This window comes from Podarcis pityusensis (assembly GCF_964106645.2).
Source record: "Podarcis pityusensis genome assembly, chromosome: 1".
Classification (NCBI taxonomy): Eukaryota; Metazoa; Chordata; class Lepidosauria; order Squamata; family Lacertidae; genus Podarcis; species Podarcis pityusensis.
The window spans coordinates 110,159,185-110,185,158 of NC_138028.1; the positions used below are offsets into that span (position 1 = coordinate 110,159,185).

At 43.5% G+C, this 25,974-nt stretch overlaps 1 protein-coding gene across 4 annotated transcripts in view; it reads right to left on the reverse strand.

Moving 5' to 3' along the window:
- GRB14 (growth factor receptor bound protein 14) overlaps positions 1–25,636 on the reverse strand; it is a 51,523-nt gene extending 25,887 nt beyond the window's left edge. Inside the window, exons 1-2 of one of the 4 annotated variants that reach the window (XM_081007563.1) lie at positions 25,422–25,636; positions 18,039–18,171 (exon numbers count right to left, since the gene is read on the reverse strand). In XM_081007563.1, the coding sequence (XP_080863689.1) occupies positions 18,039–18,171; positions 25,422–25,468 (180 nt within the window). In that variant the 5' untranslated portion in view covers positions 25,469–25,636. Of the gene's footprint in view, positions 1–237; positions 572–18,038; positions 18,172–21,871; positions 22,265–25,421 lie in introns of those variants that run through there. The other 3 variants (XM_081007564.1, XM_081007562.1, XM_081007565.1) reach the window with 3 other exon arrangements.
- Between the last annotated feature and the right edge of the window lie 338 nt (positions 25,637–25,974).

The following is a 25,974-nucleotide window of genomic DNA, read 5'->3' on the forward strand; positions in this document are numbered from 1 at the left end:
AACCTGCTGCCCAAGTTCCCAGGGCAACTGATGAACTGCATAATTTTGCAAGGGAGCACACATGCTAAATCCTCAGGAAGGCTGGAGATCCCACATTTAAATTAAGAGGAAAGGCAGCAATTTATGCACAGCATGCCTTCCACACTGGATGCAATACTTACATTCTACTTATGGGTAACTTCTGCTTCCAAAACAGAGACATGCCTCCCCTGCCCCTCAGCCTCCGAAGTCACCTACCCGTTTTTGCAGAACTATTGGAGTAACCACAGGCAAGGTTGCCCTTCTTCCGTACAAGCTCATTTCTGTCGGTCACAGGTAATTTAGCTTAGAAACTCTTGTCCAGACCACTTGCAAAATTAAGAAGACCAAAAAAAAACCCTCTGTGGATCAGCTCCCAGTCATCCACACCTTAATGAAAGTCGGTGCATAGAGACGACTAGCAAAGCAATAAAAGGCATGCTGTTTCAGTGAATCCACTCCTTCGGAAAGCCAATTAAGGATGACTCCCAGACAGAACTAGCCAATGGTAGGCCGATACATGGGCAGGACTCCTCCTCTGTCCTTGGAAACACATTGCGATACTTCTGCTTTTTAAGTTTAAAGACCCAGATTGAACAAGCATTTAAATCACTCGAAATCTCGTCTGCCTACAGTGCCTTCGCCGCTGCAGCGGGGAGTTGCATCTTACTCCTCTCCCAGATAGATTAATTGTTTCAGTTTGAAATGAAAGACACACACTCCTTACCTCCAAACTGTTATGCAACCCTTAGAAATGGCATGGATTGGAGCTGAAAATATAAGCAATGTGCATAATCCAGATCTGCTTTTTTATCAGATGAGGATATATTCCAACAACAAAGGGAGGGAGTTACATATTGCTAAACTGGTAATAGATTTGGTCCAGGAGAGTCAATTATCTTCCTGCGTCTCAGTTGCCAACTTACTTACTGAGCTGGTCACAAAAACAGGCCCCAAAATTCCCCACCTCCCATTTATGGCCAAGCCAGGGTAATTTCTTTTTGTGCCAATAAGGGCAGACAGTTAAATTGAAGCAGTAGCTTTGACAATGGGATATTTCTCTGGCCTGTGCTTAAAAAGAGGAGCGTCTATTGCACACTACAGGAAAATACACAACCATATTTTTTATAGCACATCCCTGAATAGCTCATACCTCCTTCAGCACTCAGGACTAGTAATCCCTGCCAAAACTGCTGTCGTGTTTTCTTGAAATAGCTGGAATGTACCCAATGACAGACAGTAGACAAGAGGGTTAAAAAACACACCAAAAAACCCAACCTCTAGGTCTCATTAGTTAGAAATTTTAAAGAATTAAGTCTTAATCAGTTACAAGGGAGGAAAGACCATGCCAATATAGCCAATAACTCATTTCTTAAATACAGGCGCACAAACATGCTGGAGCATGTCTAGCTAACGTTATGAAGCTTATCCTTTTTTTATCTCGGTAAGCCATTCACAGAATTAGGTTTATAAATTTTGATGAGGACCAGACAAAAGCAGTAACCTGTGATCATGATCTGGCAGTCCTTAAACCACAACACAGGAACACAGTGTTACAAAACTTGGGTGTCTCCCCCTCTCTCTGCCAAGCGACGGCAAGAGCCCATGGGGGTCTCAGCCACTCACACAGGGTCTGTGCTCCTTTGGAGAATTGAAGACACGTCAGAGACTGTCGTGGCTTCAAGAAATATGGTTTATTTACACCTTCAGTCTGCATGGAGGGAGTCCAGATGTGGTCATTTCATGGCAGCAGCACAGGCAGCCTCAAGCCTGTCCAAGATGGATCTCAGCTTGTCTTCCTGTCCAAGATGGATCTCAGCTCTTCTTCCTGTCCAAGATGGATCTCAGCTCCTTTTCCTGTCCAAGATGGATCTCAACTCTTCTTCCTCCGAGTAACCCTTCCCCCCGCCAGGCAGTTACCCTGGCAACCTTCCAAACCTCCAGTCTCTGTTCACACCTGGGGCAAGGGGAAAGGAGTTCTCTTTTTTGTTAATGTCCCTCAGCTGTTCTAGCTCAGCCAGGTTGCTTTGCATAAGCAAGCCCAGGAATTCCTTTGGAGCTTGCATTCTCCCTTCATGTCACAAATAACCAAAATCCTAGCATTTATTAATTCCTGGGGTTTACCCTAAATCTGTATCACCAGGAAGCTCCCTTTTATTGAGTCAGACCATTGGTGCATCAAGCTCAGTCTTACCTCCTCTGACTGGCACCAACTAACCAGGGTTTCAGATAGTATCTTTTCACAGCATTACCTGGAGACACCAGGGCTTGAACTCAGGGCCTCCTGCATCTCCCCACTGTGGAAGGACATCTGGATCCAGAATTATTATTATTATTTTTAATGATATTTATTAAAATTTCAGAAAAAAGAGTTACATAAAAACAAGAAAAGCAAAAACAAAAGACAGAAATAAAAATACAAGAAAAATACAAAATACAGAATAAAAGAATAAAAAACACTTTAAAAAAATAGATCAATCTTTCCATGCCTTACATTCATATCCTTGTTTCCCTGACCTCCTCATACCTCCCTTTTTTGTATTCCAATTCAATTAGTTAATTCAGCAATTTCTTTCCCTCTTTATTTTCTCTTAATCCTTTAACTTAATATACTATAACTTTAAATTTTCACCTGTTATCAATCAATTTTTACATACACCTTTATAGCATTACTGCTTAAACCACCTAACTTCATTCTAACATCATTCTAACATTCATTAATTTTGCAATATTTCTGTAGATAGTCTTTAAATTTCTTCCAATCTTCTTCCACCAACTCTTCTCCCTGGTCTCGGATTCTGCCAGTCATTTCCGCCAATTCCATGTAGTCCATCACCTTCATCTGCCATTCTTCCAGAGTGGGTAGTTCTTGTGTCTCCCAATACTTTGCAATAAGTATTCTTGCTGCTGTTGTGGCATACATAAAGGAAGTTCTATCCTTCTTTAACACCAATTGGCCCACTATGCCCAGGAGAAAGGCCTCTGGTTTCTTCAAGAAGGTATATTTAAATACCTTTTTCAATTCATTATAGATCATCTCCCAGAAAGCCTTAATCCTTGGGCACGTCCACCAAAGGTGAAAGAATGTACCTTCAGTTTCTTTACATTTCCAACATTTATTGTCGGGCAAATGATAGATTTTTGCAAGCTTGACTGGTGTCATGTACCACCTGTATATCATTTTCATAATATTCTCTCTTAAGGCATTGCATGCCGTAAACTTCATACCTGTGGTCCATAACTGTTCCCAGTCAGCCATCATTATGTTATGTCCAACATCTTGAGCCCATTTAATCATAGCAGATTTCACCGTTTCATCCTGAGTATTCCATTTCAACAGCAAGTTATACATCTTTGACAAAATCTTAGTTTTGGGTTCTAACAGTTCTGTTTCTAATTTTGATTTTTCCACCTGGAAGCCAATTTTCTTATCCAAATTATATGCCTCCATTATCTGATAATAATGAAGCCAGTCTCGCACTTTGTTTTTTAATTTCTCAAAACTCTGCAGTTTCAATCTATATCCATCTTGTTCCAAAATTTCCCAATATTTCGGCCATTTGGCCTCCATATTGAGCTTTTTCAGAGCCTTCGCTTCCATCGGTGACAGCCATCTTGGAGTTTTATTTTCAAGTAGATCCTTATCTCTTATCCAAACATTAAACAATGCTTTCCTGACAATATGGTTTTTAAATGCTTTATGTGCTTTGACCTTATCATACCACAAGTATGCATGCCACCCAAATACATTGTTAAAACCTTCTAAGTCCAAAATGTCTGCGTTTTCCAGAAGCAGCCATTCTTTCAACCAGCAAAAAGCTGCTGATTCATAATAAAGTTTAAGGTCTGGCAGGGCAAATCCACCTCTTTCCTTTGCATCTGTTAGTATTTTAAATTTTATTCTAGGCTTCTTGCCCTGCCAGACAAATCTAGAAATATCTCTCTGCCACTTCTTGAAACAGTCCATTTTGTCCACAATTTGCAATGTTTGAAACAAAAACAACATTCTAGGCAAAACATTCATTTTTATCGCAGCAATACGACCCAGCAGTGAAAGCTTCAAATTTGACCAAATTTCTAAATCTTTTTTCACTTCGGCCCAGCATTTTTCATAGTTGTCTTTAAATAAATTCCCATTTTTTGCTGTCATGTTAATCCACAGGTATTTCACTTTCTTAACCACTGTTAAGCCTGTCTCATTCTGGAACCTCTCTCTCTCAATCGGTGTTAAATTTTTCTCTAAAACCTTGGTTTTTAACTTATTCAGTTTGAATCCTGCAACCTGACCAAATTCTTGAATCAGTTCTAAAACCCTTTTGGTACTAGATTCTGGCTCCTGTAACGTCAATACTAAGTCATCTGCAAATGCTCTCAATTTGTACTGTTTGGCTCCAACTTGTATACCTTTAACCAACTGGTCCCTTCTAATCATATTCAGCAAAACCTCCAGGACCGATATAAAAAGCAATGGGGAGATTGGGCAACCTTGTCGTGTCCCTTTTTCTATCTTAAATTCTTCCGTCACCACATTATTTACAATTAGTTTAGCCTTTTGTTCTGAATAAATTGCACTTATACCGTTTTCAAAGCCTTGGCCTACCCCCATCCCCTGTAGGTTCTTCTTCATAAAGCTCCAGGAAATATTGTCAAAAACTTTCTCCGCGTCCACAAATATCAAAACTGCTTTAGTATTTATGTTCACTTGTAATTTTTCTAAGATGTTAATTATGTTTCTCACATTATCCAATAAGTGTCTACCCGGGAGAAAGCCTGCTTGGTCTTTATGAATCTCTTCCACTAACACTTTTTTTAGTCTTTTAGCCAGAATGTCTGCAAAAATTTTATAATCCACATTAAGCAATGAGATGGGACGGTAGTTCTTAAGTTGTGCCTTTTCAGTCTCTGTTTTTGGTACAAGTGTAATATACGCTTCTTTCCACGACTCTGGTGCCCTTTTCCCATCCATTATTTCGTTACAGACTTCCTTCAAAGGTTGTACCAACCATTCTTTTAAGGATCTGTAATATTTAGAGGTCAGTCCATCCGGTCCCGGAGATTTACCTAGCTGCATATTCTGAATGGCACCTTCTATCTCCTGTTCAGTTATTTTATAGTTCAACATTGATTTACTTTCCTGAGAGATTTTTTGTAATCCATTTGTTTTCAAAAATCGATCTAGATCAATTTCTTTCTGTGGTCCTTGTGTATATAGTTGTTTGAAGTACCTCTGGAAACAATTTCTAATCTCGGCTGGGTTCTGTATATTCCTTCCTTCCACTTCTAAATTTGTAACTGTATTTAATTTTTGTCTTTTTTTCATTTGCCAAGCCAACAATTTCCCACATTTATTAGCCGACTCAAATGTTTTTTGTCTCATTTGTTTACTTTTCCATTCTATCTCCTGACTGATCATTTTCATATATTGTACTTGATATAATTTTATTTCTCTCAAAATCTCTTGTGACTTAGGTTTTGCTCTCAATTTCGTCTGGATCCAGAATTAGCCTCCACAGTCACTTATGGACACACCTCTAAGAGCATGGAAGATAATCTTACTCAGCTACAGGTGATCGCCAAAGCAGCAGCAGCATGGGTAACAGGGGCTCTACAAATGAACTATAGTCCTATATAATTCCCTACTATAATTCCCTAGTGATTTGCCTTGTGCAACAAAGAAAGGTGCAATGTGACAGAATCATTTTTTGCTCCATAATGCCAGTCAACAGAAGGCTGGGCAAATGCACAGGAAACTTTGGAGATTCAGCACTTCTCAGCTTTCTACATTATTTCCCACTGCAAGCACAGTCTCTTACATTCTCCGCAAGAGAATTTTTTATTTTAAGCATATAAAATGTTTGTGATCTTATAATGTGAATTTCATGTCTTCTGGTAGCTGCTCAGCTAGTAATCACTCAGGGCTCGAAATACGCTTCATGGGACCCCTGACCATTAGGTCCAGTCGTGGACGACTCTGGGGTTGCGGCACTCATCTTGCTTTATTGGCCGAGGGAGCCGGCGTACAGCTTCCAGGTCATGTGGCCAGAATCACTAAGCCGCTTCTGGCGAATCAGAGCAGCGCACGGGAATGCCGTTTACCTTCCCACTGGAGAGGTACCTATTTATCTACTTGCATTTTGACGTGCTTTCAAACTGCTAGGTTGGCAGGAGCTGGGACCGAGCAACGGACAAACCGCCGACCTTCTGATTGGCAAGCCCTAGGCTCTGTGGTTTAGACTACAGCACCACCCGTGTCCCTTTCGTGCTATATGCTAGGTAGCTGATTCTAGAAAGTTATGTTCATTGCTATCTAGGAGAAATTGACATGTGATATTCAAGCAGCTAGGGGTGATGCTGAGTCTTCCAATTTCACCTCCATTTGGAGGTTATTTATTTTAAAAAATACGACACTGCAGTCACACAGGGGGTGGCAAACACCTTTAAAATATGTTCTTATTTGGCAGTAGCTATAAACAGGCAAGACCTTCTTCTTTTCCTATTTCCTTCATTATACAATTCAAGCTGTACTTTGATACCCCCTTTATAATTTTATCCATTTCATTCACTCCTGATATTTAATTTTTCTTCTGACTTTATTATCAAAAGCCCCTTGTGTTGAACTTTTTGGTTAATGTTTGTTTTTCCCTTTGTGAATACTCTATGGCATTACATGTTCTTGGGCTCCATCTGTCTCGAGAAACAATGGAGTTCACCTCTGCAGGGGGGAGAGTCAAACAGCTATCTTAGCAGCACCGAAGTGACCTCCCCAGTGCACATGCCTGTACCGTGCGTATGGAGCTCCTGGGCTCAGCCTCGTCCATGCGTCAGATCAATAAACTGAAACCAGAGCTATGACAACTCTAGTCTCCAGGCTTCTGTGACATCCCATCAGCTCAACCAATGACTAATGAGAAGTCATTCACTTGTAGTTAATACACAGCACATACAGTTTAGGAGTTGCTCTTTAAGATCCTGCGGGAAATCAATATACTAGCAAATCCACATACTTGTTGTGGTAGTTTGATGCTTCTGGAAGCCCCAACTAGTCCAAAATGCAGCGGCTAGGCAACTAGTCGATGCAGATGGCTGATAGCATGTAACACGTCTGCACTGGCTACTCATATATTACCTGTCCAGGTTCAATGCTCTTGTGTTGATATACAGTAGCCTGAACAACTTGGGTCCAGGACACCTTCAGCACCATCTGAGTCTTAATCCCAACTGGATCACTAAGATCATGTAGACAACCACTGTTGGTTTCCTCCCCAAGTCACAAAGGCTTGTCTAACCTCAACCAGAAGTCAGGTGTTTATTGTCACTGGTTGCATGCTGGTGGAATGCTCTTCCAGCAAAGATTCAGCAGGCATCCTTGCTTCAGACTTTCAAGTGTCTCTTGAAGACATTGTTTTATGCCAATAGGCCTAAGTGGCTGTTCAGACTTTTATTGAGTAGCCAGTCAGTTTAATGATTGTTCTGTACTGCTTCTAATGGGACCAAAATTTAGAGGGATAGTCAGATATAGTACCCCAGGTGCTGCTCTCTCAAAGCTTTCCCTGGTTTATTGCAACTAGGGAAGAAAATCAATGTTCCTCAAAAAGCATGCATGTTCGAGCAAATACTCTATATGCAACAGCATCTTTGATTGTGAAAGATGTGGAACTGCTTGCAGACCCAGCCAAAGTCATTAAAAAAAAAATCTGGCTTGGAGGGTCAAACATTTGCTCCTTGTCAAATTACCTTTACATCAGAAGCCATAAAGCCAAATACAGCACAGCAATTCTCAGTTTGTTGCCAAAGTAAAGAGATGCTCAGTTCCAACCTTGGCTCATATCACTACAGTCAAGCAGCAGCAAATCCATAGTAACAATATAATCACTTTCAGCATTAGACTAAATACCCATTTGCTTTATTATCTTGAGGCTTAGGCACAGAATCTGGGGCTGCTTTGTTTTGGAAATTTCCACAATACAACCTCTGCTCTGCTGCAGCTCGTGGAATGAAGTTCCCTTCCCTTGCCTTTAGTATTGGGTCATTTCAGCTATCATTGCTAACGAAACTGAGTCAGAAGAAAGTCCCAGTGCTCTCTGTGGGCTCAGTCCAACTGAGCTCAGCATCTCACTGAACTGTCAGATGAATACAGCTCTGTATAATATAATACGCAACAAGCCCAGTGCTCTCGGGAAGCTGCTTCCCTAATGGCTGCCCTAGACCTCTTGTGATGGGCAGGTGGATCTGGGGTCCCACCTCCACCATAAAATTACAGTTCTATTATCACAGAACCATAGAATCATAGAGTTGGAAGGGACCCTGAGGATCATCTAGTTCAGTGTTTCCCAAACTTGTGTCTCCAGCTGTTTTTGGACTACAACTCCCATCATCCTTAGCTAGCAGGAGCAGTGGTCAGGGATGATGGAAACTGTAGTCCAAAACCAGCTAGAGACACAAGCTTAGGAAACACTGATCCAGTCCAACCCCCTGAAATGCAGGAATATGCAGCTGTCCCATATGGGGATCAAACCTGCAACCTTGGCATTATCAGCACCACGCTCTGACCAACTGAGTTATCCAGGCTCATGTTAACAGACCTGGCTTCCCCTAAAGAATCCTGGGAACTGTAGTTTAAGGGTGTTGAGAGTTCTTAGGAGACCCCTATTCTCCATGCGGAGCTACAATTCCCAGTTATGTCAAACTGCAGTGTCTGGGTGAACCAGTGACCCATCAGACATTGCTGGACTCAGATCAGCTCCAGACAACATAACCTAAGCTCAGAAATAATGGAATTTGTAGTCCAATAATGTCTTAACAGTCACGGGTTTCCCATCATTTTGTTAAGACAACAAATTGTTTTCAAGGCTTTCCTGCTATACTGCTTTAAGCGCTTGCAAATATGAAAAGTGAGGCATGGGTTGTTGTTTTTAGGAATGTCTCTCCAATGTTTGCTAGAATTTCTATATCCTCATTATCACGGGCTTGCAGCTATTCACAGCTCTGAGCTCTCATAAACACAGCGTCTTAACAGGCTATTTGTAGCTCATCGGATCACCATACACCTTTGGCTTGCAAGATTTTTCTTTTTCTTTTTCTTTTTCTAAGATGGTAGTTCCAGTAGTGATGTATGGAAGTGAGAGCTGGACCATAAAGAAGGCTGATCGCCGAAGAATTGATGCTTTTGAATTATGGTGCTGGAGGAGACTCTTCAGAGTCCCATGGACTGCAAGAAGATCAAACCTATCCATTCTTAAGGAAATCAGCCCTGAGTGCTCACTGGAAGGACAGATCCTGAAGCTGAGACTCCAATATTTTGGCCACCTCATGAGAAGAGAAGACTCCCTGGAAAAGACCCTGATGTTGGGAAAGATGGAGGGCACAAGGAGAAGAGGACGACAGAGGACGAGATGGTTGGACAGTGTTCTCGAAGCTACCAGCATGAGTTTGACCAAACTGCAGGAGGCAGTGGAAGACAGGAGTGCCTGGCATGCTCTGGTCCTTGGGGTCACGAAGAGTCGGACACAATTAAACGACTAAAGAACAACAACAACAAAGATGGTAGCTGACTTTCTGTCGCCACACATTGACACCAACATATCGGTGACAAGTTCAGTTGATGGATATTGTACATATATGGCTATTTGCTTGTTAATTAAAAGAATCTCTTCTAAATTACTACATAAAATCTGGAACTTCATGTTGAAGACAACACATACGGTACCATGAGTGAAATACTTTGTGGGAAGGTACTATGGAATAGTTGAGGGTTCTGTATCCTTTATCTTTTTCGCATAAGAGAGGTGAGGAATGGAAGTGGGAGAAGTTTAAAACAACCATTTTAAAAAAACCAGTGTCTTTATTTCAGTTACCTTCTTGCTATACTCAAAACAATGGCAGAAGTTTAAGTAAACAGGGATGGAAGAACACTGAGACAAAAATAGTGGTTTTAAATAATGGCAGAGGTTTGTGTATAGCAGGGATGGAGTAATGCTGAAGGTTTTTTTAAAAAAACAAGCAAACCAGTTTTAACAAGGAGAAATAGCAGAGAACGGTACAATATAGAAGCTCACGCCACAAAGCTAATATCACAGTGGGTGCCTTAAATATGCAATACACTCCCCAAAGAAATTTGCCTGGTGCCAACAATTGCATTGGCTGCCCATTGTCTTTCAGGCCTAATTTAACAGGTTAAAATTTAAGGTGACCTGCCTGAGTTTTAAGATCTGCAGGTGAAGTTTAAGATCTACTGGTGGTCCCCATGCCTAATGAAATATGTGAGGCAGAGACCTGTTGGACAGGCTCTTTCTGAAGTGCCTCCCTTGCCTTTTGAACAATCTCCCTTCTGTGGTGTGCCTCACTACAACATTCATGTCATTTCACTGACAGGAGAAGATGCACTCCTTGCCTAGGCCTCCAGGGATGAGCAAGGGGCATTGGGCATTTAAATTTTTTGCTGCTGCTGATTATATTTGTAGCTGAAGTCTGTATTTTGCTCCACAGTTGTTTAATCTTATTGTTTAATTTTTTGTTTGAACTGTGAAGATTTCCACCCGGTGACATTTAGGAGAAGGGCAGATTATAAATACCTTTAGTAAGTAAATGAATGGCACATAAATGGCCTTGTGGGACATCTGTGGGAGAGGAAAAGGCACAGGAGCAAAGCCTACACAAATCCAGAGTGGAGTCCCTGAGGCGGTTGGTTGGTACCCTGAGTGCCTCCTTCCCACAACTCCTGCAGTCAAGCCAGTGCTTTCCTTTGGACCACATCAGCAAGGCCAAGAAGGAGGTCTTGTCATCTGGGCAGCCCAAGGCCTCCATACACACTGCCCAGGCTTGGTCACTTCAGTGCTGCTAACGCAGAAGTTTGACTTGACCCCTGGAGGCACATTCCATTGCCTCTTGAGACAGATGGATGCCAACCAATCAAAAGGTACAAACACCCTCTCAGATCAAGGAGTAAAGAATCCAAGACCAGCCAAGTTATTCTGGCACCTGAAACATGACACCTTCCTTTCATAGAATCATAGAATTGTAGAGTTGGAACGGACTCTAAGGGTCAACATGCCTAAAATCAGCTGCCCAAAGCTACCAACTTGCTGCCGGGTAAAAGCTACCCACCCCTGCTGCTCCTTACACGGTACGCCATTTTAAAAATAAAAACCAACAAGTAATTTTGTCAGCACCATACCTACACTTCAATAAGTTCTCGGCACATTTTCTATTTTTATTTCTCATCATCTAAACTGCTCAAGCTCACCAAATGTATTTGCAAGACTGAACAATTAAGCAAAGCACTTTCTCCATTATAAGAATGTGAAAATATTCATGCACTTCATGGTCACAACCTATTCAGGCAACAATGAAGAGAGGGAATCAGGTGTGAAAGGCAAACTCCCTTAACGTAAGGAGCAATTGCTAGAAATCTGAAGTTCATAGGCCATTTATATTTTTAAAAATATTCACTAGAAAAGTAGCCGTTTAGCTAGGACAATGAACTCTGGGATCTTGTTATGTTTGCTTTCCAATTAAAAGAGAGAGAGAGAGAGAAATGAGAGACTATGTATGTATCAATATGAGAAACCTCCAGAGGATCTGGAACATTTCAGAAAAATCTGTTGTATTGTTTTTTGCAGAGACATTAGGCACCAATGCTCTTCTATGACTATTTAAGTTTTGCAAGCCACCATCCCTTATAGTTTTATCAATTCCCATGCAAATACGAAACATAATGGCAGGCTACACAGAAGTTCCAGCCAATCTTTGTAATCAACCCAATGCATGCAAGGTCCCTTGGACCTTACAACAGCAGCTCTATGTGATGGGCCTAACTTGTGATTCCTGCTCACCCTACTTTATGAAAACCTAAGGGGGGAAGAACCCAAGAACAGCCCAATGGGGGACTGAGCATGCTCAGAATGCTGAGTGAGATCACATGGCTGAATGGCCGGAACCCTGAACAGGAGCATTCCACACTGCAACATTTTGTTGCAGGACCCACCTATTCTAGCTATCCCATAGTGGTTCCCACATAAAGATGACCTGATCCAAAATCCCACATAGGAACCTGCCTTTTACAGATCCATGCCATTGATTCTTCTAGCTTAGTATTGTCTACACTGATTGGCAGGAGCTCTCGGGGGTTTCAGGCAGGATTCCCCCCCCCCCGTCTTTTATACTTTATTGTCACTTGTACAACTTGTATACAGTGAGATTACACGAGCACCCCCCACTCAGCTCTCTTAGTCTTAATTCCCCTCGTTTACTGACACACACACACCAAACCCGAAAGTCAGTTGCCCTGTTGTTATCTTTTCATTCAGTAGCCTAACAGCCCACGGATAGAAGCTGTTCTTTACTCTGTTGGTGCGACTAATCATGCTTCTATATCTTCTGCCTGAGGGCAGGAGATCAAGAAAGTGCCTGCCAGTGTATGAATCATCCCTGAGAATTTTCCTCACTCTGCTGAGGCAATGTTCTTCCGCAATGTCATCCAGTGGATTCACGGGACAGCCCATAATATCTTGTGCTGTATTCACCACCCTCTGTAGGCACTTCCTATCAGTTGATGTCAAACCAGCGTACCACACCGTGATGCAGTATGAAAGGACACTTTCTATTGTGGACCAGTAGAAGGAGATCATCAAATGTTGATTGACATCGTTCTTTTGCAATACTCTGAGGAGATGGAGTCTCTGTTGGGCTTTCTTAACCACCTGGGTTGTATTGATTTTCCAAGTAAGGTCTTCACTGAGATAAACTCCTAGGAATTTAAAGGAAGAGTCTCTCTCCACACAGCCCTTCCCGATGTACAGCAGAGCTACTCCTACCTGGAGATTAAACTTAGAAACTTCATGCAACGCAGTTGAGTTGCAACCCTCTCCTACATGTCCCTGCCCCCATGTTGTTGTTTTAAATCCTTCTTGAGGCTTGCCATTATACAAAAGAAACATGGGTAGCATTGTCAACCCAGGACTAAGATAATCATGAGACAATTCTGTTCTTCTTAAGTAAAGGTAAAGGTACCCCTGCCCGGGCCAGTGTCCGACTCTGGGGTTGCGTGCTCATCTCGCTCTAGAGGCCGTGAGCCGGCGCCATCCGAAGACACTTCTGGGTCACGTGGCCAACGTGATGAAGCTGCAGCTGGCGAGCCAGCACCAGCGCAGCACACGGAAACGCCGTTTACCTTCCCGCTATAAAGCGGTCCCTATTTATCTACTTGCACTTAAGAGTGCTTTCGAACTGCTAGGTGGGCAGGAGCAGGGACCGAACGACGGGAGCTCACCCCGCCGCGGGGATTCGAACCGCCGACCATATGATCGGCAAGTCCTAGGCACTGAGGTTTTACCCACAGCGCCACCCGCATCCCTTCTGTTCTTCTTACCTCAAGTCAAATATTATACAGTGGTACCTCAGGTTACATACGCTTCAGGTTACATACGCTTCAGGTTACAGACTCCACTAACCCAGAAATAGTACCCCGGGTTAAGAACCTTGCTTCAGGATGAGAACAGAAATCGTGCTCCAGCGGCGCGGCAACAGCAGGAGGCCCCATTAGTTACAGTGGTGCTTCAGGTTAAGAACAATTTCAGGTTAAGAACGGACCTCCGGAACGAATCAAGTACTTAACCTGAGGTACCACTGTACTTGCCATGAGTTCCAGACTTCACACTGAAGGGTTGGGGTGGGTGAGGGCAGAGAGCAACAATCTGTATCAAAAAAAATGTCCTGTACCATACGTTCTTTCAAAGTTCCCAGTATTTGGCTACATTCTAGCATTAGTCAGCACCGAGGTTCAGTCAACAGTTTTTCTAAAATAAACCATGGGGTTTATTTGGTCTATTGCGATGAAATTATCTACAAATTATGAACAACTAAGAGTGAGATAAACATGCAGAGAAATGTTTCCGCAGAAGAAAATGTTCCTGGCTTTAAATACCCTTGAGTTTTGTTTTGGCACTTGCAATCGTGTTCCAAGGTAGCCCACTTTGCCTTGAACTGTTTATTGTGGGGAAGTCACAGCTAGCTTATCTTTGACCAAAGCGAGATTCATCCTTCAGCTGCACATTTACCTTCTATTCACCCCCCCCCGCTGATTTATTTTAATTCATTGTGTCCCAAAGCAACCGCCGTGCCGCTGAAAATAGAGGCATATTGAAATACGGCTGTGCAGGCCCCAATCCCCGAGCGGTGAGAGTTCCCAAGGGTCTCGGCACATTCCTTGGGCTGGGTCTCCCTGGAAGGAAGGTCATGGCTGCGGTGCCTTTGTGATAAACGGCTCACAGCATTAACACTCCCCACAGATCTTGTTCCCTCAGGGCCCCTTTCCAAGCCATAGATTTGGTTTCTGCACAAAGAGCAAGCCAGGGGTCTGTATCTCTTCCAGCTCCCAGATACCACACTGACCGCCAGCCCTATTGTTATTAAAGTCTCCTATGACATCATGTCCCGTCCCCCAAATCTCCATAAGTTTCTATGACTCAACATAACAAACACAGCATACTTGGCTGACAGGTATGAGCATTTTGGCAGCTTTTTCTTTGAGGGAATATAATCCTGGAGTTATAAAATCATGGGCAAGATCCCAAAGATGATATCTAGACTTAACTCCCCCCCCCCCCCAACTCACAACAATACCTTAAGAATCACCTCTCCCCATTAAAACTGACCCGGACCCTGCGCTTGTCATCCGAGACCCTTCTCTATGTCCTCCATGCCGATTGTGGAATGCTCTCTCCAGAGAGGCTTGCCTGGTGCCATCACTACATGTCTTTAGGCGCCAAGCAAAAACATTTCTCTTTACCCAGGCCTAAGGCTATTAAATATGGCAGCCGCTTCACTGCTCTTTTAAGCCTTCCTGCTGCCTGCCAGAAGCTTGGACTTCGCCCACAGAGTTTTATCCAACGCGGGAATGTTCCATCAGGAAAAGGATTTCTGCTTGCTCAAGAGAATGTTCTCCCCGCTTCCCCGCTCCCCCCCCCCCCGCCAATCCTCCCTTAAGACTCTAATGTAGACTCACTAATTCCTATGTACTGCAATTCTAGGCACGCTTACTAAGAAGTTCTACTTCATTCCATGGGATTTACTTCTAAATAAATGTGCAAAGAATCGTCCCTTACCTGAGAGTAAGCCTCAGTGAAGAGACTGAGAAACAATCCACAGAAAGGCAAGATAGATGGAGATCCCTCACAAAAGACTTCATCAACAACTGTACACTAGCCTTCACATTTTGTATACCTTCCAACAGTATGAGATTTTGTTTTAAGAAAACTCTCCCAACTCTCACCAAGTCACACTTTACACCTTCAAGGACTCTGGAAGCATTTGACCTGCTTTTAACTAATCCCTTCATTTTTTGAGAAGTTTTTGCTTTCGTAATCAAATGTAACCAAGCTGGACTTTCTAGGCAACTTTCCACTTGTATACATTGAATTTGATCTCACAGTCATCACTGTTCCCAGTGAGTTCAACAGAACTTCTAGCTCGAATCTGATCCAGGGCACCGCTTGCGACAGGGTCCCCTCTGGCTGTTTCCACAACCCACTGTTTCAAAGCATGTGTGGTATGTTCTTTTTTGTTGTAAACAAAACTGTACTTACCAAGTCAATGCGAGGGTAGCTGAAAGCACATTCTATCTCAGCAGTGTCAGCAAGCATGTGGATGTAAACATTATATACCTGGGCTTCCAATGGTTTTTTCACAATTAACTTGAATTAACTTTATCAGTCATGGGACAAGAGGACAGGTCTTCTGTAGGCTAGTTGCTGGTTTAAGATCAGGAAGCAAAGAGTAGAACCAACTTTGGGAAGCAGATCCAAGGTTTTGCATTGGGACCCGTGCATTTTAACTTGTTCTTAATTGACCTGGAAGGAGCGAGCAGTTTGCTGGTAACACCAAATAACTCAGGGCAGTAAAAGCAAAAGGGGGTTGCAAAGAGATTCAAAAGCTTCTCTCCAAAATGGGTGAATGGCCAATTAAATAGCAAATGAGGTTCAGTTTAATTAAGTATAAAGGGATGCAAATTGAGGCAATCAGAAAGGGGCTGTGGTAGCTAAGTCAAGAAAGAACTAATTCCATGTGCAGCAGCTGCAAAAATAGCAAATTCCATGCTAAGGATTATTAGCGGAGAGACAGTAAACCAGATAGCAGATAATATTTTTGTTAAACAAACCTATGATGTAGCCACATTTGGAATCTCCTTTACAGTTCTGCTTGTCCTGTCCCCAAAAGTTGGAAAAGGCACCGAGAGGGGAAACTAAAATAACTGAGGGGCTATGATACCTTCCTTATGAGGAAAAGGTAAATCAATTTACAAAAAGGATGACAAATAAGAAAGAGCCATGCTGTTGCAATAGGGTTTCAAATACCAGTTTCCCCTAAGAATTGTTTAGTTATAATAAAATCAGAACTGAGGGCTAACTTACATTGTTACCGTAACAGCAACAATTATGGCAGGCATAGGCAAACTCAGCCCTCCAGATGTTTTTGGGACTACAACCCCCATCATCCCTGACCACTGGTCCTGTTAGCTAGGGGTGATGGGAGTTGTAGTCCCAAAACATCTGGAGGGGCGAGTTTGCCTATGCCTGAATTATGGCAATAGTTCTTCCCTGTCATGAGCCAGGAGTCAGCTTCGCCTGCTGAACAGCAGCCTGAAGGGGGAGAAGGCAGAGTGACTCCACCTGCAGCTGATCAGCCATTAAGGACACAGTGGAGGAGGTGCTGATGAGAACCAGCTGGCTTCAGTCTTCTGAAGCAGAGCTTCCAGCAGCAGTCAGATGCTGGTAACAATGCCTGTAGTTCTTGGCCCTGTCTTGCTGCTTCCTGCTCTCCCTTGGCTCTGTGATCATCTGGATTCCCTGGCCTCTGGGCAGGACATCGTGGTAACAGTTTCATAATATTCAGCATGGCAATATATCACAGATCACAACGTATGGGTGTGCTATGTACAAAACCATGATGTGGGAAAAACCGGTCATTGCTTCTCTCATGATTCCTGCTGCCCCTGTTGCAACAGTTGTAACAATAGGTTAAAAGTAAGTGAAAATGGATCCGCGTTTTTTTTTTTTACCCTTAAGTAGTGGCAGTCGCCAAGACATCACCCTGTTTGCCTCTACATAGTTCCATCCTTATTTCAGACATCATGATATATAGGTATACCATGATGTTGGAAACCAGACCTAATCAGTATCCTAGATGATGGTTCCCTACTTCAGATCTGCTATCATTAAATTAATAAAAGTAGCCCAGTTCACCCAAGCTTATTTCTCGCCTCCTTATTTCCCTGGGCGACCACAAAGCTTTACTGAATAAAGATATGATTAAGAAGAGTGTTGAAGGTGTCAGAATCTAACAGTCTATATTTGGGATGGGGAACCAGCAGGCCTCTACATGTTGCTACAGACTACAACTCCCATCATCCATGGCCATTGGCTGTGCTGATGGGAGCTGGAGTCAACAGCATCTGGAGAGATAATAGAGTCCCAACCCTGGCCTACGACATGGGAGATTTGTATAGGCAGAAGGAAGCAAATGAGTCTAACATCAAATTCAGTGAAACTCACCATTCAAACAGAATAGATATTATTATTACTACTACAGTGGTACCTCGGGTTACATACGCTTCAGGTTACATATGCTTCAGGTTACAGACTCCACTATCCCAGAAATAGTGCTTCAGGTTAAGAACTTTGCTTCAGGATGAGAACAGAAATCGTGCTCCAGCGGCGCGGCGGCAGCAGGAGGCCCCATTAGCTAAAGTGGTGCTTCAGGTTAAGAATAGTTTCAGGTTAAGTACGGACCTCTGGAACGAATTAAGTACTAAACCCAAGGTACCACTGTACTACTACTACACTGGAAGCTTGCGGCAGTGAACAAACAAGAAAACATTTACTGTGCTAACTGCAAAAGCAAAACAAAATCATTCAATATTTTGAATGTGTTCAGTTTTATGTTACTGGAGTAGTTTTCTTGACAATTTGAGGGGGAAAACATCGTTTTCTTTCACACTTTAACTGTCAGAATTGAGTAAGGCTTACCTGTTTTATCCTGGGATTTGCCTTGGGCAACAGGCTGGCTGACAAAACAGATGTAAACGGAGAGCAGCAAAGCTCTGGGAAGGGATTTGGTATGGATGGGATTTCTAGTACATCAAGTTCTGTCTTTTTCCCCCTACGTTGAGAGATAATAATATATAGTTCATACAAAACAATTCTCTAATTCCAAGCTAAAATGCAAAAAATACAAGAAATGAAAAATGTTTGTGAAGGGAAAAATGTAAAGCTGAAAGACGCAGAGATTTCATTAGGCAGACTTTAAAGGTAGCAAGACTCTGAATCTCAAGGTCATGGGTCTGAGCCCCATGTTGCGCAAAAGATTCCTGAACTGCAGGGGGATGGACTAGATGACCCTCATGGTCCCTTCCGAATCTACAGTTCTATGAATCTATGAATTCAATAAGCACCAGTTCTATTGTCTTTTCAGGGGCTACTGAACACCCTTTCACTTCCAGCAATCCTTTTAAGTCTATCTTAAGTGTATCCTAGATTGGATATAAACTTGTTTTTACATGTTTTTACTGCTGATGATTTTATGATTTTTAAATTATTAATTACTTTGAGATGTTTCATGGGAAGTTATTCATAAATGGAATGAAATTAAATAAGTAAGCAAATAACCTAACTAGGCAGTTGCTGCTCAGTTCTGCCCGATGAAGAGTTCTGTGCACTTTCAAAGCTTGCACAGTCACTCCCAAAACCTGATCCGCTAAAATATCTCATAGATTCTGGGAAATAACTTTCTATAAAGGAAACAGTAATTGCTTCTGTGACAAGAACAGTGCTAGAATATTGGCTATCGTTGGCCACCATTTCTCATTAATGACTTAGCCAATTCAAAGTCAAATCAACGCAGGTTCAAGGGTGAGACAAAAATCTTAAGCACCATAGAACAATTTCCAGTGATGTCTTCTGGTTTGGGTAAGCTTGAAGTTACAGTCTTAATCCTTACAAGGAATTATATTGTAAAAAGTTCAAGTGAAACCAACCATAGTTAATCGTTAACTTATGAGGATCACAAACATTCTGCTTGATCTCTTGAAGTGAGATCCACCATGTTCAATGGGGCTCATTCCAAAATATGACTGCATAAAAGGGCAACTTTAGGCTTGCATACTTACTTTGGGTAAATCCCATTTAAATTCAAATTAATATGAACACAATCCAGGGCTAGCCCTAGTATGAACCAGTATAAGAGAGCTAGTTCAGGAGGCAAATAATACAAGGGACTTCCATTGATGGTCAGCAAATTTTGGCACCATTCAAATGTTATGTTTCCCATCACAAAATGTCTTGAACTGTCCCTGGCAGGGATCAGGAGTGACATTTCAGGTAATCTCAAATGCATTGTTTAAGATCTTTTTCCATTAAAGCTTTTAGAACAATAAAAACACGCAGTTGTGCTGATTACCCATTACCATCAGCACCATAAATACTGATGATTCTGCTTTAAAGTTACTCTTTAACTTTCCTGCTGCTCTTTACCTGCTAGGCATCTGGAAGATTTATGGCCCATAAGGAAAGTTTCTGCATTTATTAATTTCATAAATAAGCAGACAGTGAAAATTCAACAGAATAATTTATTCTGCCTTTTTACATGTACGCAATTATAAATCCATCTGACTACTTTACTACAATACAGCCTCAATAAATAAATAAAAATAGAATTTATATACTGCTTGATTGCGAGAAATCTCAAATGTCAAATACACAAATGTCTCCATATACAAATAAGTCTGTATAACCCATCTAATTTAAACAGTCAAAATGCAAGTCTAAAGAGAATGCTACTGGAAGAACCTGGGTGTTTTCAGACTGCCACTTTTTCAGGGGGGGGGATCCAATCACATACCAATAAATTCAGGTTGCAAAGTTAAAATTAATTTGAAACTCATCTACTGTTGTGTATGCTGATGGGTTCGGTTGGTCTTTTTGGGCCAGTTGGCCTCCTGTAGTTTTTGCCCCATTCTAGCTGCTGGGTGGAGCTTTTCCCTCCGTCTAGTTATGTTATAATAAAGCAAGGTTTTGTTTGAAGGCCTGGGGTATGTACAGTACTGTTTTCTCCCTGAACCAACACAACATGCACAACCATTCTCCCTCCACAACACACAAGCCAGACTTTTTGCAATAAGGAAATGCCTTATGCCTTATTTTGCAATATGGGAAAAGCCCTGTAAAGTGGAATAACACAAGCTGCTTGATGCAATATCGTCTAATCTCCCCACACACATATCAGAATGAATGCTCCATAGGTAGCAATTATCACCTGATCTCCCCAAGAAGTTCAGTGCAAACAAATCAGGTGGTCTGGAAGCAGCCCCAGTCTCATTAAGCATGACAAAAGTGAACATGAAACAATGATGCCTCAATTCACTTTCAGAAAATTATCCTTGTCACTTGGCTCCTTGTCAGAAAGCTCTTTTGTCATGGTAAACAGAACCCAGTACTCTCTATTCCCCAGGTAAGATTTAGCAATAGAGTGCCCCACCCTTGAGTGTGGAAAATGTGATTAACATAAAAGAATGCCAATCACAAAACCCACTGAAATAGTAACTTTTAAAAATCCACGCAAAGTGACAGTTTGATGGGATTTTCTACCACATACCGTACCTTCAACCCAATTTTACTTCCAAAATTGAATCAAATATATAATTACACAGGCCTCTGAAAAATTTCTAGCAGTTCTGTGCTGATGTCAACCTTCCCCCAATTGTTCAAAGGCACCCAAGTTCTTTGCCTTGAGTTTCACCTAGTTCAGACAGGGCCCCTGCCAGAGATTCTTTGGCCCACAGAAGCCCAAGGGGAGATCACCTGTTCAGAAGGGAAGGCTTGCAAGCTCTGATTCTTGCTGGGCAGGGGGTGTGTGTGAATAAGGATGAGGGAGGCCCTAAAAAAAAGGTGAGGGGGGCTGTGGCCTTGCAGATGATGCCGGAATGACTACCAGCAGATCCAGCCAGGATGGCCAATAGCCAGAGATTAGGAGAGCTGTAGCCCAAACTGGAAGTTGTCCACCATGTTGTCCACCCCTGCTCTAAAACGAATGAACTTTCCCCCTGCTGGCCAGAGAGAATCTTCTCTTGAGAATCTACCTGCTCATCTAATAACCCAGCATAAAAGGTAAAGGTAAAGGGACCCTGACCATTAGGTCCAGTCGTGGCCGACTCTGGGGTTGCGGCGCTCATCTCGCTTTATTGGCCGAGGGAGCCGGCGTACAGCTTCCAGGTCATGTGGCCAGCATGACTAAGCGGCTTCTGGCGAACCAGAGCAGCGCACGGGAACGCCGTTTACCTTCCCGCCGGAGCGGTACCTATTTATCTACTTGCACTTTGACGTGCTTTCGAACTGCTAGGTTGGCAGGAGCAGGGACCGAGCAACGGGAGCTCACCCTGTCGCGGGGATTCAAAGTGCCCACCTTGTGATCGGCAAGTCCTAGGCTCTGTGGTTTAACCCACAGCCCGACCACCCTCCCTATGACCCAGCATGGAATCATAGAATTGTGGAGCAGGAAGGAACCCCGAGGGTCATCCAGTCCAACCCCCCTGCAATGCAGGAATCTCAGCTGAAGCATCCATGACATCCATCCACGACGCCTCCAGTGTTAACCAGCAGACATCTGGGCAATTGTCCTCTTCCCCTCTTGACATCCTTAAGATACACTCCCCCTGCCCATGGAGGCTTCTTCCAGTAGCTCTCCCGGGGCTCTGAGCCGCCCTCTTTGCTCCCTACCTAGGATCCCTTAACTTGAAAGGATTCCCCTCTTTTGTACTTGAACCCCTCCCCCCTTTCCACCAGGCACCCGAAGCGGCCAGGTTTACCTGTCTTCCCTGAGGCGAGCCGAGAGGAGGGGCGGCGCTGGCGTGAGCCAAGGCGAGAAGGCGAGCTCTCCGAGGCGGCGACCCCCGCCGCCCTTCGGGGAAAGTCCTCCGCGGCGCTCCACCGCAACCCTCCCTGCGCTGCTCCGCAAACCTGCCGCCACAGGGGTGGCCATCATCCCCCCCCCCCCCAAGCCGGTTGCTGCTGCCGCCGCCGCCGCCTCCTCCGCTGCAGCTCCTAAAGGCACATCAGCATCCCTCCTGGACCGGTCGGGATCCCGGGGCCGGAGGTGCCCGCTGGCGGCTGCTCGAGCGCGGGAGAGACCAGCCCCGGCGGCAGCGCACACCTTCCCTTCCTTCGCCCGGCTCTCGGCCAAGCCCCACGTGCGGCGTTCAGCGAGAAGGGGAGGAGCCGCCCGAGAAGCCAGCGAAGAGGTGATTCCCCGCGAGGAAGTCCGGGGCGGGGCTGCGGGGGGGGGGGCGGAGAAGCCAGGGATCGGGGGGCCGGAGGGGCTGCCGCGGGCCGGAGGGGCACGAGAGGCGACCTCTCCCTCCCACCCACCGCCTCTCTAATTGGCACTTGAAACCAGATCGCGGAGGCTGAGCCAGTGCACACTTACCTGGGAGTCACGCCACCGACCACAATAGGACTTACTTCTGAGTAAAGATTGCTATGAGGGTGGCTGCGCCCCAATCACCCCACCCCATAATTGCTCTCCTGTGCTACCAATTATTAAGGAGAAGTGAATCCCATTGATTCCAGTGAGGCTTACTAGTTCCTTTAATAATCTGTCCTCATCTTTTATCTTGCGCTGCACAATTTTGTACAGTTGCACAATACCGCATTGTCATTTTAATTTATTATTTTTTTTATCCTGCAAGCTGGCCCATAATGTTTTGGGAGTTTGTTTTGCCAGAGGACAGCATGTAATGAATTACATAAATAAGAGTGCATATAATTTCGCTCATGCATACCTTCTGACATTTCTCAAAAAAATATATGCTATTCAATAATAATAATAATAATAAATTTTATTATTTATATCCCGTCTATCTGATTGGGTTGCCCCAGCCACTATGGGCAGCTTCCAATATATATAAAAACACAATGAAACTATACAGGGCTGTGTTTTCAGATGTCTTCTAAAGGTTATCTCCTTGGCTCAGGGATCGCATAATTCCATACTCTCCAACATTTCTTTGATGGGAAGAGGGACGTTCTAAGGAAAAGCAGGACATTCCTGGATCAAATCAGAAACTGGGATGGCTTCTGTAAATTTGGGTCTGTCCCTGGAAAATTGGTGGGTCTGGCTCATGTAGCCTCAGCCTCTCCATAATTACTCAGAAGTCCCAATTATGTTGAAAGGACTATCCCTGGTCAACCTGTAGGACAGGCTTCCTCAAACTCAGCCCTCCAGGTGTTTTTGGCCTACAACTCCCATGATCCCTAGCTAGCAGGACCAGTGGTTGGATGATGGGAATTGTAGTCACAAAACATCTGGAGGGCGGAGGTTGAGGAAGCCTGCTGTAGGTAAATGAGTAGCAAGCGGTGGCCCCATATGAGGTCTCTGTGCCATGAATCCAGCCCAGTCAGCAGGGCTCCAATGAGCATTGCAGTGTTGAGGCCCATGAGCATCTCTGCTCTCACTGGATATGAGCAGAGCCATAAGAAGAGCACTGCTGGATCCGGCCAAAGGCTCATCTGGTCCAGCACTCTGTTCCACCAGATGCTTGTGAGAAGACCACCACAACCATCTGCTTCTGCACAGAAGTATCTCTTCCTAGATAGTGGGGGGCGGATTATGGCTGGATCCAGAGAAGGGTATGCAATTCATTCATACAAGAAGTAAAAAATTCTTTCCTGTAGCACCTTAAAGACCAACTAAGTTAGTTCTTGGTATAAGCTTTCGTGTGCATGCACACTTCTTCAGATACACATCTGTGTATCTGAAGAAGTGTGCATGCACACGAAAGCTTATACCAAGAACTAACTTAGTTGGTCTTTAAGGTGTGTATCTGAAGAAGTGTGCATGCACACGAAAGCTTATACCAAGAACTAACTTAGTTGGTCTTTAAGGTGCTACAGGAAAGAATTTTTTACTTCGACTATGGCAGACCAACACGGCTACCCATCTGTAACTGGATTCATACAAGAGTCTCTCTCTCTCTCACACACACACACACACACACAGCCCAAAGCTGCTTCCCTCGCAAGACACCTTTGGAGGATGTACTGTATTGGGTGTTACCATGCAGTGCAGAGCCTGTTACACAGCCATGTTGTGCAATTCTCTTTCTTTAAATAAAGATTTTATCAAGACCTTTCATAAAAGGTAAAGGTAAAGGGGCCCCTGACCATTAGGTCCAGTCGTGGCCGACTCTGGGGTTACGGCGCTCATCTTGCTTTATTGGCTGAGGGAGCCGGCGTACAGCTTCCGGGTCATGTGGCCAGCATGACTAAGCTGCTTCTGGCGAACCAGAGCAGCGCACGGAAACGCCGTTTACCTTCCCGCCGGAGCGGTACCTATTTATATACTTACACTTTGACCCCGTTGCGGGGATTCAAACCTCCGACCTTCTGATCAGCAAGCCCTAGGCTCTGTGGTTTAACTCACAGCGCCACCCGCGTCCCTCCTGGACCTTTCATAGTTCGATACAATTAAAAAACAAACTAATCTAAACACAGAGCGAGAGAAGTATGCAAAGTCCTCTCAGCTGTCAGCTGTGGGAAGACCAGAGCCTTCTCAGCTTCAGGAACCCGGTCAACCATTCTGGAACTCTTCCAGACCCACAGAACTACGCCAACAGGAGAAGGAGTTTTCAATCCTTTCTCAGAGTCCAAAAATATGTAGTCATCCACTCAGCAGCTGGGCCCATAACCAAAGATGTTGGCTATTTGCAGTATGGTAGCGCTGCAGAGAGCTTGCTGGGGAGACCATGCATTAAAAAGGGACTCAAAAATAACTTAAACAAGGTTTTAATAACAAAAACAAAAACTCCTTATACACTAAATACATCAACAAACAAACATGACCCATCCCCCAGGGTAATGGGAGAGCTAGGTGCTGCTCCTTATATACTACACCCAATTGCCAACACAGCTTAATCAATACAAGTCAGCAGCACCTGCTATGTTTCACAGCTGTAAAGCTGGGTCTCGTTATTTTGCTCTGGCCCTTGCTCTGGCCCCTTAAAGACATACACATCAGGTGGAACAGTGATGAACCTTTACATTTAAAGAAACCATTCAACAGGTAGATCTTAATTTGCCCCACACAGAAAGAAATAAACCCTACCAGCTCTCACCTGGGAACTTCCCTTCCTTTTTCCACCCCCCCCCCCCACCCTGAGAGATCTTCCCTTCCCCTCTTCTTGCAGAGGGTCCTTCCCATCACCTTCATATATATGCAAACCTCTCATTAACCAGTGTAGAGGATTAAAAAACATACAAAAAGCAGAGCAAAACAAAAGCGAGAACAAAGCAGAAAAGGAAAGATAAAAATCTTAAAGGAGTACCTTTTTTAAAAAAGGAGTAAAAAATACCGGTACTTACCCACCCCCCAATATTTTATTCAAGTTGGCACCACTGCAGCTATCCATCTGTCAGAATATTCTGAAGAACTCTTGTTGTGTAATTCTATAGTATTAGCTGGCTTGCTATTTTTCAATTTCATTCACAATTTTTATTGATCATCAACCTGGTTCAAAACATCTGCATGTTGTGCCAGAGTATGTTCTTGAACAGAAGCTATTTTTTTTTTTAAAAAAGGAATAAAGCAATTCACGATCTCAGTAAATCTGAATTACCAGAGTTTGTTACTAGTTTTAAAAGAGCAAAAACAGAAAGTTTTTTTTAAAAGCAGCTTGTTAAAAAAGTTTTTTTAAGGAATAAAATGTTGGCTGATGATTATTCCAGGCATAGAATGAAAGCTTTAATGTGGCGCTATCAGTGGCATTTGTGTGATGGGGAGCAGGATGCATGTGGTTGTGAAGTTGCTAAAAACAGAACAATCAAGAGACCAAAGGATTTATCCCCAGGCTTCCCTTTTCATGCTGCATGATGTGCCCTAGATGTGATTCTGTTTATGCAACTTACTAAGTTTATA